Source organism: Pyrus communis, chromosome 1, assembly GCF_963583255.1.
Source record: "Pyrus communis chromosome 1, drPyrComm1.1, whole genome shotgun sequence".
Taxonomy (NCBI): domain Eukaryota; kingdom Viridiplantae; phylum Streptophyta; class Magnoliopsida; order Rosales; family Rosaceae; genus Pyrus; species Pyrus communis.
Genome location: NC_084803.1, coordinates 26,671,557 through 26,691,133, shown reverse-complemented (window position 1 = coordinate 26,691,133; position 19,577 = coordinate 26,671,557). Strand labels below are relative to the sequence as shown.

The following is a 19,577-nucleotide window of genomic DNA, read 5'->3' as shown; positions in this document are numbered from 1 at the left end:
AATTCCAACTGAAGGTAATCAATTTATATTGCAAGCATATACATGGTTTTGAATCACCCCCCTAGCTAACTAGGGGTTTAGCCTCTCATGTTCACAGAAAGAGAAACAAAATTGAAATTAAACATAGAGAACAAAAGATTGATTACACCTAGAACGCCCAACGATTCCACTTTGAATTTCTGCACGTTCAAGCTCCTCTTTCTTCTTCTCCTTGCTGCGGCACAGAGGTCTTAGGGTGATTTTGGATGTGATTTTGGTTTAGGAAGGGATTTAGGATGGTAAAGGGTTACGGCAGAGAGGTGGAAGGTGGTTGCAATGGTGTGTAAGTGTATGGAGGTGTAGAATGGTGGCTGGAATGGATGGAAGGTTACGGATTGAAGGTGGAAGAATGATGGTGGCTGCGGCAATGTATGGAATGATGAAAGAATGATCCTAGGGTGCGGCTTAAGTCCAAGTATTAAAAGGGTTTTTCAGAAATTAAAACCCTAACTTATTTTGGTTAACTAAAATTAAGTCAAAGGCTTCTAGAATTAGGAAATCAAATCAGAAACTAAAAGGAAATTGGCTAAAATATGCGGCTAGGGTTTTATTTGAAAGGGGAATGTGTTTAAGTGCAGAAAATAGGAAATACCCCTTTGCACGGCAAGGGAAAAGGAAAGGCTAAGAGGTGCGGCTTAATGCTTTAGGAAAGGTGAAGTGTCCTAAAACTGAAGGGAAAAGGGGTCCCTTGCACGGCAAGGGATGGGGAGAAAGGGAAAGGTGCGGCAAAGGTCCCTAAGGGGTCCAGGGCCTTTGTTTTGTGTCCTAAAGTGCATACGAGGCCTTCAAAGTGGCTGGAAAATAAGGACTTTTAAGATTATGAAAGGTTACCAAAATGGGAAACCTTGGCTTAACTTTCCTACTTCAAGTAGGAATCCTTGTTGGAGTAGGAATCCTTCTTCAATTAGGAATTCATATTTCTTCAAGTCTTCAACTCATTCATTCCTCTTTTGCTCCAAAATACTCCAATTTGCATCTTCTTGCACACTTTGGCTTTATAATTTGAAAACACACAAAAGTGACTTTAAACACTAAAATAACTAAGGAAACACAACATAAATGCACGAGAACAAGCCAATTAAGTCGCATAAATATGCTCCTATCATCATTAGTGAGTTCTAATGACTAGTTTAAGTACAATAATGACATTAGGGATTACTTGTAGGAGAATGTTGTTCTTTTATAGTTGAGGAGAGTCTCCAGCTTTTGTCTGCGGTCGATGTGGGACTCTGTGAGCTTTATTCTGACGTTGACATGTGTCGTGCTATGATTGGCCTCCTGTATGGAGGGAAACTCTTATGCTTCAGCAGGGGTACCTCAGCATGAACCCCTTAGTGGGTCCTTGAAGGTATGACGTTGACCGGTGCTTGATAGTTTCGAGATTGGTCAAGTATAGTACAAACAGTGCTCCCCTGAGTTCCCGAGTGAGGAAAGCTTCTTCGTTGGGGACTGAAAAAATCCAAGTCACTGAGTAATCACGAAACTTCTAAGTATCGGAGTATAGTAGCATATAGTGGGAGTCCCCCAAGTCTCCAGGCGAGGAGAGTTGCCGAAAGAGGTGCCTTACTTTTTGTCAATTTGTCAAAATAACGAAGCTTTCTTTGTGATATCACATATCTTCATATATGTCTCAACCTGAAAATATTTCAAACTAGTTTGAACTTCACAAAGGCCCAACATTTTTATATTTTAGAAGCCCAATTACTTCTTGCTTCATGTTGAGAAGTAGGGAAAGAATAAAATAAAAATAAGGCCCAAGTTTAGAAAGCCCAAAGCACTTTTCCCTTGCTTCAGTCCAAATTATTATGATTTCTAAAGAAAAAATTGTGAGGCCCAAGGGAGGGGTGGCTCGCTACCTCATTAAATATCTCTTTTTTATTTTTTTTTATTTTTTTTTATTTTTTTTACTAATGGGTGGGTGAGTTTATTGATTGTAGGTTTTTGGTTGTAGTTTTTTGTTTGGGCACAGAGTTTGTGTAGTTGAAGCTATTTCTAGGAGACTATAAATTAATTTTACTTCATACTATCTTGATCAAGGGTATGTGAAGCTTTTTTGTTAAAGCTTTATAGGTGAAACTTTGTGGGTGAAGCCTTTAGATTGAAGCCTTTTGGTTGAAGTTTTCTAGGTGAAGCCTTTAGGTTGAAGTTTTCTAGGTGAAGTTTTTAGGTTGAAGCTTTATGGGTGAAGCTTTTTAGGTTGCAAGTGAAGCTTTTTGGTTGAAGCTTTATTGGTGAAGCTTTGTAGGTGAAGCTGATATGTTGAAGCTTTATAGGTGAAGTTTTTTTGTTGAAGCTTTGTAGGTGAAGCTTATATGTTAAAACTTTGTAGGTGAAGCTTTTATGTTGAAACTTAGCTTTATCGGTGAAGCTTTTTGGTTAAAGCTTAGTAGGTGAAGCTTTTAGGTTGAAGTTTTGTAGGTGAAACTTATATGTTGAACCTCTGTAGGTGAAGCTTTTAGGTTGAAGTTTTGTAGGTGAAACTTATATGTTGAACCTCTGTAGGTGAAGCTTTTAGGTTGAAGCTTTTGTTGGGCACCATAAATTGATTTTGCTTCACACTATCTTGATCAAGAGTGTGTGAAGCTTTTACTTGCTGTGTTTGCATCTTATTTGTTGAAGCTTTTGTTGCACACCATAAATTGATTTTGCTTCACACTATCTTGATCAAGAGTGTGTGAAGCTTTTACATGTTGTAGTTGCATTCTATGTGTTGAAGTTTTGTGGGCCTTCTCCACATGTCATAATTAATAATAATTGCTTAATTAATAATTAATTAAATAATTATTAATTATTTTGATAATTATGAATTAGTTAATTTCGGATTTTTTTTAGGGGACAAGAAAATGTGGGAGAGACCACATATATAGATTTTGTGCAAGAGTGTGTGAGGCAAACCACATATTGTAGTAGATGAAGGTTCGGATGAACCATATAAATTGATTTTGCTTCGCACAGTCTTGATCAAGAGTGTGCGAAGCTTTCTATGAGTTGTATTGTTTGCATTGTTACAAAAGGGAAATGTCTGGAGCAAATGCAAGAGGCTTGAAGAGCTTGAACTTTGTATACCATGCACTGAAGCCCTTGTTGGCTTGTAAGAAGACTTTGTTGGTGACTATAACCCTTGTTGGGCATAGTGCTCCCCCAGTTGGGTTAAGTTAAGCTTGTTTATCCCCCTTTTGAGTTGTAAGGCTTGAGGGTTTTATTATTTGTGAATGCTAAGAGTTCACATGTACAAGTTGTACCACTCCTCACCTAGTTGGTGGAAAGAATGATGAGTTGCTGAGCAAAACTATTTATTAATAGTACTAGTTGTACTCTTCATCGCCTGATTGGTGATACGAAGGTGAGTTCCCTCATTACGTAGTAAATGATCAGAGTGGCAAGTTGTTGAATGATATTAGAGTACGGGTTGTACCTTTCATCACCTGGTTGGTGATACAAAGGTGAGTTCCTTCATTACCTGGTTGGTGAGAATAAGGGTGGTACCGAGGCACATTATAGAAAGTGCCAAATGATAAAAGGTATGTTGACACCCCCTTCAAAGTTCAGTTGGCTTATGTATGAATGTGTTGAAATGTATGATGTTTATGTTGATTATATAAGTGATGCTTATGAAAGTTTTGCTATGCATAAAGGAATCCATGCTTTGGATATGTGAACTATGTTGGTTGTAACACTTAGTTTCACTTACTTTGTGTCAAAGTATGCATGTTGAAGCTCTAAGTTAGAGTATAAAGGTAGGTCAGCATAGACCAAGTGTTCCAGTGATAGGAATGTAAAAGACTCGGGCGAAGTTATCTGATTCCCTCTTCATTAAATATTTACCAAATGGCTTGTGTTACAAAAGATCTCAAACGGTTGAGGGTCAAAACATTTGTAATGTGTATGCCTTTTTATAATAGTATTTCCTTCAGGACCTAGTACCCCCACTTTGAAAGAATGAGGCTTTACCCCATGGTTATAATAGTTGAAGGTACGTTCACCCTTAGTTGTCTTGATATGAATCTTTATCCCTCTTGTTGTAATGAGCTTGCTGAGAGTAAAGATATTTCCTCTTACCAAGAAAAGAATACGTTTGGTGACTTAGCGAGTAGCTAAGTGAGGCAGGAGAGGTGCAATGGGTGTCTAAATAGCCAAAACCTCTTTACTTGGTAGAACTTGACTTCCACTCCGCACGTGTTGATAGGGGTTAACCATATGAGGGTTCCGTTGGTATGTCCTTGCCTCGGCAAAGGCATGATTGTAAGCTTGCATCATCACCTCAGAGTAAGTTTTCCAAGTGTTAACATTAATCATGTACTTGAAGAAACATTCACGTATACCTATTGTGAAGACCCTGAGTGCTGTTTTATCATCTGCCTCACCGCAATAAGAGTACTCGTGGCTGAAGCGACATGCTTATTCAATCAATGACTCGTCTGATTTCTGATGAATGGTGTATAACTCATCAACGAAGTGTAAGCGATCAGCTTGGAAGATGTGTTGAGCCACGAAAAGTCTTCTTAGCTCAGCGACTCCACAATATTAGTTTGAAGACGACAATACCAATTGAGAGCTCCACCAGAGAGAGTTGAGGGAAATATGAGACACCATTCCTCATCATTGTGTCTTTGGTATGCCATGGTAAATTCGAAGACGTGGATATGCTCAATTGGATCTTCCCTCCCAGCATATGATTGTAAGCCAAGCTTTTGTTTAGTTTTTCCTTGTAGAAGGGTGCAAATTATCCTTCTTGTTAGAGAGTCTGGCCTTGGTTATTCCAATTAAGTATTTTGGTCTAACGCTCAACCTTCAGCATGTTCACTTCTTCGACGAGCTGCAAGATAAGGGGGTCCTGAGTGGAGTTAGGCACCATTAGAACTTTTTTTCGTTAGTTTCTCTCATTCTTTGGAAGTATAGAAGTTTGGTCAAAGGCATGCGGCCTTTCCCTGGATTCACCGTACTCGTTTCCGGGACGTGTTTGTTGAAAGTCCCTCGAGTCTCCTACACCTTCTTGTCCTTCAAAGGCTTGTCGTTCCTTTCTTGGATTGGGAGCTGGCCTACGTTATGGTAGGGGACTGAGTCCTTTGATGACCTTTAGGTATTTGATCATTGATCTTATGTGGATGGGGTTTTCTCGACGCTGCCTCAAGAAGTCTCGACAATCGCAATAAACAGCTTGATATTTCCACTCCTTCTGCAATAAGGCGTCTCCCTCCACTTCTCCTGCTTCTGGTCAAAACAACAAGTTGAGGAGAAGTCTCATGTTGATCAACACATTGATGAGTAGCTCGCTCCTCATTAGGAATATCCATGTTGAAGACCGGTGATCCCCCATGTTGGGGGTACCTAGGTGATGGTTGACGTCTATAGACGCAATGGGCTTGTGTGACTGAGTATGCCTAGCCGCATGGAGCATTTTGAAGATCTTATCATACTGCTCCTAGAGCATTTCATTCTTCGTTGCTATCTTGTTATTATGAGCCTCCAGCTCTTCGACTTTAGCTTAGAGAGAAAACTTATTTCGTTCATTCTTTCGCTGCCTCACACTAAGCATAATGAGAGTGTCGTTTTGTGTGTTGTGGCTTCCTTCGCTCCCTATGTTGGAGAGGGATGCCTAATTGAATGAGAGTGTATGAATAATGGAAGCCAACTTGACAAAGCTGGAGAGAGTAGGAATAAGTGTCTCTTCCCACAGACGACGCCAAATGTTGATGCACAAAATCAATGAAGACTTTGGAACAACATAAAGTGTCAAGTTTGTGACCTTCGCTCGATTGCTCTGGTCACCTAGCGAGGATAATATGTAAAGAGATAGAGATAGAGAAACAAACGCAAGATGTATGTGGTTCACCCTAAGTTTGGCTACGTCCACTAAGTAAAGGAGTTCTCATTAATAGTGAAGGGTTCACACAAATACATAGGTTCAAGCATAATCATCATTAGTGAGTTCTAATAACTAGTTTAAGTACAATAATGACATTAGGGATTAATTGTAAGAGAATGGTCTTCTTTTACAGTTGAGGAAAGTTTCCAGTTTTTGTCCACGGTCGATTTGGGACTCTGTGAGTTTTATTCTGACGTTGACATGTGTCATGCTGTAATTGGCCTCCTGGTTGGATGAAAACTCTTGTGCTTCGGCAAGGGTGCCTCAGCATGAACCCCTCAATAGGTCCTTGAAGGTATGACGTTGATCTGTACTTTGTAGTTTCATGATTGGTCAAGTATGGTACAAACAACATTGGTGATATTACATCGTACTGAGTTGGTGTCACATGCTAGATCAGAGGGGTCATAATTCATATGGTCCGTAACACTGGAGTCTATGATCGAGTATTATCACTGTTCACATGTAAAGCATAACCACAGTTACCTGAAGACTTTAAAGATAGGTTAGTTGAACTAAAGACAACAAGAGGATCATCTTGAGAAATTAAAGATAATTCAAACATCGAAGTTGCGAGATTGGCAACTGCATCCCAAACTTCCTTCACTATTGGTAGTCACAGAAGATACCCAATTAAATTGGGTTCCATAGAATTAATCAGCCAACCTTTCATGATGGCATTCTCTGTGCACCATATGGTGAAAACCGGATTATCGATAAGAGGTTGAGGATTATTTTCAAAACAAGTATCCCAACTTATCTTCGCCAGCAACAAACACCTCAACAATTTGAGACCAAACTCCATAATTGGCACCGTTAAGCTCGATGCCAATTGTTGCCGTAGATGAATCGTGATGGACGATTTGTGTGACAACTTGTCAGGTTCATGGTAGGAGCTTAAGATCTCTGCTCTGACACCATGCTAATTTGGGCTAATTTTGGAGTTTAATTTTTTGATAGTATTCAACCTCAAATGTGTAAAATCTATAGAAAATACAAATACACCTTAGTTCCTCCTCACACTGAACAAAAAGTACAAGAGTTAATAAACCTATGTATAAGATTCAATGAACCCAATTGTTCAATAAACCTGATTAACATACCAAAGTCGCTTTAACAACTTTTTGTGAAAGATGGCTCAAGCCACTTTTGTAACAGAATATTCAACTCACGCCAACAATTACTACTAGCACGGATACACTGGTACACTAGTGTCATGTGCCTATGAAATGAAGAGGTGTGTCCGCATAGATGTACTTTTGCCATGTAAATTGTTCATGACACTATTGTAACAAATATTGTCCAAGTGGTATCACCGGTGCAGTAGATGATTGCCATGTGTGCAGACAGTCCATTATCCATGGCGTCACCCTTTCAAAAGGTAACTTCTTACCAATTTCTCTTCAATCAAATTAAAATGCCCAACTGAAAATGTATGAGAAGAAAAAGAGTACAGAGGCTATTTTGTTCCTGAAGGGAAAGGCAAGCATAGCAAAGTTGTTCTAAGCTTTACAAAAGCAACTGATATCTAAAGTGCAAAACTTGTTAAATAATCTACCAGCTATTATTTATATCCCAATTTGGCCACCTTTAAAGTGCAAAACTAGTTAAATATATAGTTACATATCAGCTCGAAAATTCGAAAATCTGTCTGATACAACATTATACAACAATTATGCACATCCCATCAGCCCAAATTTTGATGGGAGACCACAGAATGCCATGTCAGGCTCTTAGCTATAAGATAGTTACAAAACAAATTACAATGTTATGACTGCAAGCTGCCTTATACAGTCATCGTCCTGAAAAATGACGACACATCTTCAATATAACTACATTCGGGAATGTAATTTTAGGACTGCTTGAAACAAAGTCGCAATAGCCAACCTAACCGAATAGAGTTACAAATCTAACTCTTATTAAACTTTGGTTGAATAAGACCCAGTGCTCAGCTTCTAAAAAAACCATCACAAACCTGTGAAATGGACGTTCAGGATCATATTTATTGCTATAAGAACCGTGATATAGTCTGCATTCCCCAGATCGACCCTAATTCTCTTCAAGGATCAGAAAGTTGACTTGTAAAACCATGAGCTGGATTTCCCTCCACTTGAAAAATGCAACATAATATGTTTATAAGAAAAAGCGGAGTGCAAGTGTATTTGTAGTTGCAAACAGCAATCACAAATGGTATTCTATTCTATTCTTGTACATTAATCGAGCGACTACAAAAAATTTCAAACAGTTAACAGGCAGCTGTACTCACCCATTTAGTTTCTCTAAGACCCAACTATATCATATGGATCATATCTTTTTCCTGTTAATGATGTGGTAAGATCCGTTAACAATTTCAGAGACAAGGTTGGTGGGTTTGACCAAGTAATCATCCTGGACAAGCTTTGATTTAAGTTCTCCCTGTTAAAGTCATTCAACGTGTTGCCAACATTCCCATCCATTACAAAACACGAAGACATAAAACTACTTATTTACTTGAGCAGAAAAGGCATTTTGGAGCCATGACCCTTTAAGGACGCTCAACACTCAGCTCTCTTTTCATTTGAAACCTTGTTTCTCTATCTCAACTCTCATGGATGAAGAACTAACATAATAGATTGTATAAATAGAATAAGCTTCACTCACCAAATGTTTAAGCAGTTCCTGTTATTAATCTCTCCCGCTCATCGAACTTTTTCACCTTTATGAGGCCAATGAGAACCTGAAGACCAAAAAATGCACAAAAGACATATGCTACAATGGCAGGAACCTGAGAATAAATAGGTAGCATCAGAATTGAGCTTTGAAGAAAATCAGACAACAGGGATTCAAACACAATGCCATAGGTACCAAAAGTAATTTGATAGCTTACTCGAATGGAATTAATATACAAGATTGTTGCGAGATTTATTAGGCTTCCAGCAGCAACTGCCTGCAAATTAGTCAAACAAAAGATCAAGCCAAGCAGACATCATGCCATTATAAGATTTAGCAGACGAGAGACGTTCAACTAGTTGACCTGTAAATAGTACATATCAGTAAAGTAGGATTTTCATATAAGCTTTAGCAGACGAGAGATACAGAACCATGCATGTACACTTAGTTCAGAACTGAAGATGACTCAGAAAAGTAATCAAAACCTCTACTCTACTTCCCAAACTGTCAATTTGTGTCTTCTGCTATTTTATTCTTTTGTTCGGTAAGAACTTTTTTGAATGCCATTCAATAATGCTACAGTTAAAACTGATTTATTTGATATCTAGATATGGTACCCCGTTGTTGGCGAGGAAGCGTTAATGTCAGTGTCACACACTTATGAGAATGTGCATATAAATCATTAAAATAGACCCCTTCCATGCTTGCGGATGTGAGTAGGACAGAACCAAACCTCAGTATGGCTTTAACATAATTTGTATTATAACTAATGGAACCTCATAAAGAAAAGAAAATTCAAATCAGAACTTTCTTGTCAGATTATTATATACTGAAACAAATTCCAACAAAGATAAGTATCACGTGTGTATGCCATTAGGTCATGAGTAAGTTCAACTCACATTTCCAACAGTCTTCTGGACAGTTGCAACCCGCTGGAATGCCCTCTCAGATTCCAAAGCCCGAACTCTAAGCTTCAGATCACCTTGCTCCTATAAATAAATAAGTGGCATCCACAACTGAGAAAATTATAGCAAGCTATTCAAAGTATTCACAAATAAAAAACAGTTGGTACCAATCTTTGTATAATTTCAGCAAGCTTTTCAACTCTGTCAGCCTGTCTAAATAAGTTATAGAACGCACGAGACTGCCTGTCCCATCTATTTCTGAGGTCCTGGAACATTTATAAGTTTAGTGTAAGAATGGGGTTTGTACTAGAAAGATTGTACAATATGAAATTTAATATGGATGCTAAGAGTTTGCCTTTATAATGACTTCAACTCCAGCTTCACGAAATTTTAGCAATTCCAGTGCATAGCTACAGGGCAGAGTGTCCATGACTCGTCAAAAACAAGGGGAAGTAACAGTTACCAAATCTTAGAAGGTATTTATTTTACAACTTTGGGATGGTTTTAAAGCTAAATTACACTCACGGTTTGGCTATCTCAGTAATGTCAAATCGAGGATCAAGACCCTTCCCAATGCCATCTAATACTGAAAAGAGAGAAAATAAAGAAGTCCATTTAGGAGGATACCGATATACACGTATAAATATATGTCTCTTTGTTTAACTACAAATAAACACATTACATAAGCAATGTAAAATGCAAACATATTTCCAACAAAAACATGTCCACCATGTTTCTATTACGTTACCTGAAAATGCTCTAACAACAAATGTGAATGTCGCAGGAAATCTGAAGGGTTGATCTGCTGCAATGGCTAATAAATCTTCCCCTGTTAAAAGAATGCAAGGTACGGAGTATCAAACATCAATGCGCAGTGGAAAAATGCAAAAATAGCCTATGGGTTGCATCAATTTAGTATTGACAACAATCCGGGAAATCCAGCCACTGGACAGAAACCAGTTAACCCTTGATTACAGTTGGAGCCCAGACTCAAATTTTACATCGTTTAAAAATGGAAATTTTAGCATAATCAAACTTGGTGCATAAACATGTTTAATTTAAGATACCCTTAATCAGACATCAAATTTAAATAGCTCAGGTGGCTGAGCTTACACCAAAGACTTAAAAACAATTTCATGTGTAAGGTAGCCACAAGGAAAACCCAAAATATTATTTGGCCATTATCGAATAAATGATAATAAGAAACATGTTTAACCAGATTAGAAAATACATGAGATATGAATAGTGGACCTGGTGTCGATGATTTACTTGTTCAAGTGTAAACCAAATAAAGCATGAGGGTAACACCACATACTAACTTATACATCCCTATGGACTGAGAATTTAAATTTTGACTTGATCCTGTCTAAGCTTGACATGGCATAAATTGGTCCCAGTATAAATGCAGCCAAGAGAAAGCTCACCAGTTCTTATTCTCTAAATTAAACAAGAAGCTGGAGACTGTAAAGGAGTACAAATCATTTCTATCCCACAAAAATGGCTTTCAATTTACTCATTTAGCAGCAAAATTTGTGCAGGACTTGACTTAAGCTCTAATGCCTGACATAGGTCTGGCAAACTGAAAAAGGTCAGCCTCCAACTCTTCCATTAAATACTGAGTTGTAAGAATCTAAAACTATGTAAGGTAAGAACCTTAACATAGAGAGAGGATTTGAACAAGGTGAATTACCAATAGCAGCCAGCCTTTCTTTCTTTTTCATTATCCTTTCCTCCTTGCTCAATGGCTTTTTAAACCCAAGCTCTGCTGTCGCCAATTCTTTCTCCTTTCTCTGTGCAGCAAGTCGCTCTTCAAAACTGCAAAATTTAAGCATTAGAAAAGAACCCAAGGCAGAATAAAATTTTTGGAACTACTAATCAAAGTTAACATGATATGTTTAACATAAGACCTTGCTTACAAAACCAAGAAGAGCAGGCTGTCAGTCATTCTAAATTACACCCCAGCCCGTAATACAATTGACAACTATACGAATAGCTCCATTCCAACCATAAATAGTTTCCATCATTCCAACTAGAACAAAAAACTCCATTGGAACCATAGCTGATACAGTGCCTTATCTAGCACCTTGCAAGTTACATATTACTAGTAGAAGTGTATATAATTCTGATTTGCCACAGAGGCATTATTCCCCAAGTAGCTCGGAAATTCCTCAATACCAGGGAATTTAAATTTTGTACAAAAAAAGAAAGAAAGACCGAACAAATTAATTAAGAAACGAACAATGGAAAATTCTGGAAAATTCTATTTAAATTTTCAGTTTTCTTCTCTATCAGAAGATTCAGAAGCACCTGTTAAGAAAAAATAGTGCTGTTCGTCTGACAGCTGTCATATCTCCAGTAGGCACAAGAACACCCATCTGAATCATTGCCTGAAGGACCTGCACCGGTATAATTAATTTCCATCATTTAAAGATCACAACCAGGCATTATCACAACCAGGCATTTGAGCCATGGTATAATTAATGTAAGCTAACTGTAATTCCAATTGCCTGATCAACATATTAAAATGAACTGTACTTAGAAAACTAAAAAGAAAGGAAAAAAAAAGATGAAAAAACCTTATCTGGATCCTTTTCATAAACTCCATAAAATGTTTCCAGCAAACCTTCTCTAATGTTTGGGCTGATACTGCAAAGTATAAATATGAAGACACATTTAAAAATACAGAAAAACTTGGAGAGCAGTGATTGGTAGATTGTAGCTTAGCAAACAGAGTCAAGGAAATACCTCCCCATCATTCCAAAATCATAAAAAATCAACCTTCCACCATTGACATCATCCACAGCAATATTTCCGGGATGCTGCATTAAGAGGAAAATTGTGGATACAAATTGGCAGGGGATATTAAATGCCAGGAATCCAGAAATATGTAATAAAAAAACACAAGGACTACAGCTTTCTTATGTGCAACAGGAATATTGATCCCTATAACCTTGGGAAGGGGGGCATCGAAAAGCTCACGATGGGCCATCTTATAGCTATTTGATTACAGCACATATATAAGCAGAAGTCCCAATCTGATAGTAATGAGGGATTGCTTATGAATCTGAGCAGGACATGTTTCTTTTTTCAATTATGGTTTCCGAAATTGCCTTTTGGACTACAGACGCAGCCATGTTTAGTATTTTACTCCAGGACGTGTAAAAGAACTAAACAAGGAGGCCATATTGTCAAATGTGATGACTATGAATGAGGGGTAGGTATTTTCTCATGTACACCCACAGTTCTGAGATTTTCCCAATTTTCTAAGTTTTGACACCCAAATCATGCTTTAGAACCACAAATTGAATTAAACAACAAAAACTCACAGGATCAGCATGAAAAAATCCATGAGACAGAATTTGTTCCAAGTACGATTCAACAGCATACCGGCCCAGCCTGAGGAAGTCGAATTGATAGTAGAAGCATCAGGAGTGACAAGAAGAGGTCAAAAGTTAACAAGTATTTACCCAGGCTAAGAGACAGAAACTGTACTGACCTTTGCCGATCAAGGCCCAATTGATCTATAGCTTGTATCTTGTTAATCTTGATCCCCGGGACATACTCCATTGTCAGAACCTAATAATAATATAACGGAAGTTGGATTTAATGAACAATAACATCTAGGAGATCAAAAGTCATTAGTTGTGAAAGCTCAAAACCTGTGGTGTAGTGTATTCCCATATTATCATTGGGACTTTGACATAATCCATGTTTTTGAAGTTACTTGCAAATAGTTCAGCATTAGCAGCTTCCTTGGTATAATCAATCTCCTGGAAAACTTTATAATAATTAGCTATGATTTACAGAATAGTAAAAAAAAAAAAAAAATTGTATAAAAGAAGGCAGTTTTTAAGATTAAAATGTTTTGAAAATAAGTTATCAACAATTTACAAAGCACAGACTGCTGCACGTGAAAGATGAGCATAAACTATCTGTTATTATTATTTTTTTGAGAAGAAACTATAACATTTTATTAAAATAGAAAAGTGGAATTACACAGAAGTGGATAAGAAATCCACCAAGAACAAAACAAGAAAATCTCTCAAGAGGATCTGATTACAAGTAGCAAAACCTCAACCAAAATCACTTTACAGCAACTAACATATCCCACAGTATGTAAGAAAGAGAGTAATTCTTAAAATCATTCGAAACTGAAGCCCAGAGGGCTGCCCAATATCTGACTCTTCCCCATAGATCTGCGACCCCCACACCAGTATAATCCTCAAAAATTCTTTTGTTACGCTCCAACCAAATGTTCCAAAAAAATATCTGTTATTATTATTATTATTATCTTTACCATTTAATAGAAAACAAAAATCTATGTTTAAAAAGTCTAAGAATACTGTCAAGCTGTGAACAATAAAATTGCTTTCTTTTCAAGAAAAAAAAGTCAGCATTCAATTGCCTTTCTTTGTCTTTGTTGGACTGAACCATCTATATTATTGACCTCTTTTCCTGCATATGTATCACCTAAGTTCCCTCACATGACTTCATCATTATTACTCCATGACTTCCTACATCGTTACTCATCCATGTCAATATCCTTTGACTCGACATGGATGACATCTTATTCCTTGAAGCATGGTTCAACTTATTACGTAGTAAGAAAACATAAGCCACTGTGGAGAATGAGACCTTTACCTACACTAAACAAAAAAAGCACGAGTTATGTGCCTTTTGGCTCACTATTTGGTGCCAAAACGGTTAAAACAATGAAGGGGGATCTCAATACCTCATATAAGACATTTGCACACTCATCATAGATAGCAACCCAATCCCTCTTCGCACCATCTGACTTCGGGTCAATTTTTTGAAGATATTCTGCAATTACCTGAAAAGAAAATGACAATATGACGATGCTCATCAGAATTTCCACTGCCCTCACAAGACCAAGAGGAACCTTTCACATGTATTTCAATTTTCATCTATAACAAAGTAATAATACACAAGAAACAACCAAACTGAATAGAAAGAATATTATGAGATCTAATGACACAGTTAGCATATTAAGTGAATTAACATTCAGTACCACTTTTGAAGATCCCACTTAAATTCAATCTCAGTGACAATATCGCTTTTCTTGAGTCCCTTTTGAATGATTTGACCAAAAGCGGAGAACATCGAGCGGAAATTCACAACTTTGGCAGGCCAAGGGAAGCAAGAAAAAAGAAAAGAAAAGAAGAAACACCAAAAAAGAATTCAACCATGATCAGACAAAACCATGATATCCTAAACTAGCCCAAACATTATCCATGACCTCAGCTCAAGTGGCATGGATTCATAGGGTGAGGGTAAATGGACGTTCAAATCATAGTTGCCAGATACGGATACGGTTTGAGTTCGTGATTCGGTTCAGGTACGGAATTCAATGGTAACCTAAAGTATCATTCGTTAGAGAGTACACATAGATAGTACGATATTTAGTTCGATTCGTTCTTAATTCGTTAAAAATATTTATAATATACATTTTACAATAATACCAAAGATCCCAAAATTGATAGTATTAATCAAGAACTGTAAGCCAATTTGAATACTAATCAAGAACTGTAAGTCAATATGAGAAACTGACCCTCAGGTTCTTAAGATCAATATTGAAAAGATCCTTAAGTCCAGGCCTCTGTACTTTAACAACAACTTCCTGTCCTTTCAACCTTGCACGGTGAACCTGACCTGCATAAAGGAAGATACCATATTCTCACATTTCATCTCTTATCAAACTGTACTATAACCCAAAAAAAACACAATTATGCTAGATTCATTTTCTGATTTCTCATTCTTTTTGCACAAATTTTGCTATCAGAAACTTGACAAATGCAATCAGGAGTACCAAGACTAGCAGCAGCTATTGGTTCATAATCAAACCGATCAAAGATATCTCCCACAGGAGCACCAAGCTCTTCTTCAACAATAGAAATAGCTGTATCTGAAGGGAAAGGAGGAACTTGATCCTGAAATTAGATTAAGAAAAGATAAGCAACTGCAAGTGATTGAGAAACGGATACGACAGACAAAATTGGCTCTACTTTCAGTAGCTGATTGTATAAAACAGTATACAGTATGAATGTGCAATCTTGTTGACCTTAAATTAAAGAATTTCCAACCTGAAGTTCTGACAATTGATCAACATATTCTTGAGCAAGAATGTCCACCCTTGTGGAGAACTGCTGGCCAATTTTAATGAATGTTGGACCTAATCTCAAAATATTCTCCTTAAGCCACTTGGCAAGTGCCTTACGCCTCAAGGTTTTCTTCTCCTCTGTCATTCCCCCTGCACATATCCTTTTAAATTAGATACAAGCACTAAAAAATACACAGTCCGCCTGCCTTACGAAGAGAATTCTAGATTCTAAATAAAATTCAAAATATTCCGCGAAGAATTAATTCCTTTGAACCATTTATTTATGAGAAAGGCCAATAAATATTAGGCAGTGTGCATACAATGCCCGAACTGCTCAAGCTCATCCACCATTTTTCTCTCACTTAGTATTGTATGGTTGATTCAAGGCACTGCCATGGGGGCAGCATTGCATTTTATATTCTTTTGCTTAAGAGTTTTCCTATGGAAATTCCCAGATGACATGGATGCTACTGTGGCACCGCCACCCTCAGTTTTTATAAATGTCTTTTACATACTTTCACAAAATTATATCTACGAGAGTTGGGGTGGACACCATCAATCTGCCTTTGTAAAAAAGGAAGGTACATCCCAAAATTCAGAGAAAGAGGAAATCACAGATTACCAAATGTAAACTATATCCCGCAACCTCTCCTGTTTCCTCACTGCTGAAAATAAGATATAAAATATGTACCTCATATTTTTGTTCATACATATAACCAACAACAGAGCCATCACACTCACTTCGAAGTAACGCTATCAAAATTAGCTTCCAATAACAACTTGTCGCAAAGCTTAAGAAAGAGAGCAATTTCAACCTCCCATTTTGCACATAAACATGACTATTACTAGTACCATTGAATAACATTTTTAGCCCCCCTACTTTAATTATAATGCTACAAGGATTTACTGGAGCTATAATCCAGATCATAAACTTGTACCTTGTACAGTACTCTAGCTTCAAAATCAAGTGAGATGATGATGGAAGCCAAGCATTTGTTCTTAACTATTGAAAAGGGATATAGAATGTCTGGTACCAGGTACCAATATACTGTATATTGGGACCTGGTACCAAAACCAAACAATCTCTATCTGTTTTCAAAATTCAAGGAGAAAGGATTGGCTTCCACCACTTTATTAGATTGGTACATTACAAGGCACGTCATGATTAAGTTTTTAAAATTGTGCTGAGTATCTTTAAACCTGACAACAGAGGAAGAAGTTCTGAAGAAGAATGCTTGTTCCTAATAGATTGTAAAATTAGAAGGAATTTCCATGGGAAGTGGGAATCAAGCTCTACACTATTATTACATGGGCTTTGCATGGGCTTCCTAATATTTCTTCCATTTTTTGGTTTACTCACATGGAAAGCCAAAATGAAAAACTCATGTACTTGACTTTGGAAATTTCATTATATAGGAAGTGACTAACCTTGATAAGTAAATTTTTGATTGTCTAACCAAGCCTTTATAATGAATTTTAGAACAAATCCCCATATTTCCAAGGTCCTCTGGATTGTCGAGTAAGTTTTAAATCTACTCCAACGGCCACCAGGTGCAACAGAGACCTGCAAAAACCAAAAAGTACTGTATTACTTTGGCACATGTGTGCACATATTCAAACTCAAAATACAAATGAAGCAACCAACAAATTTATAAAAAGAAGCGATTTCAATATTATACAGCCAACTCAAAGAAACACAGCTATATAGAGTAGATTCTGGCTCCACATACAAGACAATGTTAGCAATAAAGTACTAGATGAATCTATTTGTCACTAATGCGTGAATTAGAACACTAAAAGAGATAAATGATCCCCCTTTAAGATTTGCATGAACCATTTTTATTTTCTTTCTACATTCACTTGTTAAACATCTTTCATCCTATCCTCGTCCCATAAAACTAGGCCAGCTTCAGAGTTACCTAAACCATAAAAGCTATTAAACCATAAAAACTAAGGCTTGAAATAACCGCAAAACAGTAGCTATAGAAAATGGTAATATTGGTAAACCTAGTGAACACACACACATACATCATGTAAAAAATACAATCTCCAACATTAATAAAAAGAAAATATATCTCTGTCATTGGCCCCACTACCACAATAGGTTGCTCTGTTTTATTTTTCTCCAACAATCTGCACATTATACTTGCTGCATCTCTTAATACTACAACCAATCCACACATCTGTATTTCATGTATACTTTTTCTGGTGTTGTAGTAGATGAGGAAAAAAACAACTTTTTTTGACCACTTAGCGTAGCCTACCAACCACATCAATAACATGATCCATTAGACTGCTAATAGTACTTTCTTCACCATGACAAAACCACCTCAATTTTCCTGAGGTAACAGCATGTCCAAAACCTCTCTGTGAATTAGAATTCTAGTCCTCAAGTCGAAATGAAGATCAAAAAAATTTCTGTTTGTGCATGCAAACCAATTAAGATTTCAACGAAAATTCCAGAAAACCTACCTCTACCATCTACATTCCAAATCAATGTCTTGTGACAAACTGCACCTATATGCATACTTGAATTCAAAAGTTGAGGTTTCACCATAAAACCAATTGGCAATATAGAGAGTAGCCCAACTTACTTATACGCCCATGCAAGGTCCCTCCTCTCATCAAAGTGGGATTCATTCTCAACAATACCAACTTGTTACTTGTTATAGTGTGAGCATCCAACCCTAAACCAATTGGAAATGAGTGGAGAGGTCCGCCCAAGATTATTTAAACTATTACATAAGACTTTAATTCCTCAATTTGGAATTCATACTCTCAACATAATTTAGCATAAACACACACCACTCCTTTAAAGACAATTGAATAACAAATCAACATCACGCAATCATACCTCGACTTTTGGTAGCCCGCTTTGCTTAAACCACGCATCTTCCTTTCCAATTTCCTCAATATTCTTCCTCCTTCCTTCCTCCTTCGTCTCCAACACTTGAACTGCTTCCACCACTTCCGCTGCCACTCCATTGCCATTCACGAACTTCACCAAGCTCCCGTTACTCGCCCCATTAGCACTGCCATTGGAGTAGCTGTTGACCGAGCCATTGGACCCGTAATTGCTACCACTAGTACTAGCAGCAGCGCCATTACCACCCAACTCGACACCATTGACTTTGTTGATCGTCTTTTCAACTACAAGGCCATCCTCTTTAGTCGCTCTGATTCGGGATCGAACACCGCCTCTAGGGTATCCAATAAGAGAGAATCTAGAGAGAGAAACTCCAGAGGTAGAAAGGCGGCGTTTAGGAGTGGTTTGTGGTGAGAGAAAGGTCAGTTCCGGTAGAGGTAGAGAACAAGCAGCCATTGGGGTGAAAGAATCGAGAATTTGATCAAAACCCTAATCCCCAATTTTCATGCCCGCAAGAGAGAGAGGGAGAGAGAATGAAGCAGCAGAAGAAGAAGACAGACAGACGGACAGACACAGACAGAGAGTCTGTTTTGGAGTGAGGAAGGAGATGAAAGTGAGAGAAACGAACGAAGAAGAAAAGGGAGGGAAAGGGTGGAGGTGGGGAGGACACGTGGCAAGTACTCGGATGAGTGTTTTCAAGAAGGAGGCTTCTCATTGGTTGAAAGGCTCTCGCGGGACCGAGAGATTATTGTCATGGACGGTTTGTGGCTGACGTATCTGTCCGAGAAATTTGTGACTGCAAAGGTAAACAACAATATTGGATTTGATGGAGTTTGCGCGGACGTGGGTTTAGCTAGTTTCATAGTACTGCTTTACTTTTGCATTCAAGTTCAATTTCTTTTTTTCATAATTTAGATCGTTGTAGTGTTTTACTTTGCATTCAAGTTCAAATTCTTTTCTCTGTAGTTTAGATGAATATATGGTTACTTTGGTCTTGGCAGTGCATGTAGCATGACAATTTATTTGAAGATGCTATTATGCTAAAGATTTCGTTCTGCAGTTCAAGTTCAAGGTTATTTTTTTTCCGTCGAATTTCAACCCACAAGGCAAAGGCTTTACCATCGTCGCGTTGGA

General features: G+C 37.6%; 1 protein-coding gene across 2 annotated transcripts; it reads right to left on the bottom strand.

Annotated features, from left to right (window-relative positions):
• Nucleotides 1-7,509: 7,509 nt before the first annotated feature.
• LOC137739604 (protein ACTIVITY OF BC1 COMPLEX KINASE 8, chloroplastic-like) lies at nt 7,510-19,125 on the bottom strand. Of its 2 annotated transcripts, XR_011069098.1 has the most exons (22): nt 18,432-19,125; nt 17,006-17,141; nt 15,561-15,727; nt 15,287-15,407; nt 15,029-15,129; nt 14,192-14,290; nt 13,119-13,229; nt 12,956-13,035; nt 12,786-12,855; nt 12,205-12,278; nt 12,036-12,105; nt 11,767-11,855; nt 11,150-11,274; nt 10,208-10,288; nt 9,985-10,045; nt 9,815-9,869; nt 9,627-9,725; nt 9,454-9,543; nt 8,772-8,831; nt 8,546-8,669; nt 7,881-8,014; nt 7,510-7,707 (listed from the first exon to the last, which is right to left on the bottom strand). XR_011069098.1 is itself a non-coding variant. In XM_068479234.1 (21 exons), exons 1-20 carry the CDS (start codon nt 18,897-18,899, stop codon nt 8,553-8,555), a joined length of 2,274 nt encoding a protein of 757 aa, XP_068335335.1. In that variant the 5' UTR covers nt 18,900-19,125; the 3' UTR covers nt 7,510-8,014; nt 8,546-8,552. The 2 variants fall into 2 exon arrangements, 1 of the variants encoding a protein (XP_068335335.1); XM_068479234.1 differs by having other exon boundaries at nt 7,510-8,014.
• Between the last annotated feature and the right edge of the window lie 452 nt (nt 19,126-19,577).

Bases quoted from the DNA above. Each gene is read 5' to 3' on its own strand.
- LOC137739604 (XM_068479234.1), bottom strand. From the start codon at position 18,899: ATGGCTGCTTGTTCTCTACCTCTACCGGAACTGACCTTTCTCTCACCA. The intron at 15,408-15,560 runs GTTGGAAATTCT...ATCTAATTTCAG, and splicing joins ATCAATTGTCAGAACTTCAG to GATCAAGTTCCTCCTTTCCC. The intron at 12,856-12,955 runs GTCAGTACAGTT...CGACTTCCTCAG, and splicing joins TTGGGCCTTGATCGGCAAAG to GCTGGGCCGGTATGCTGTTG.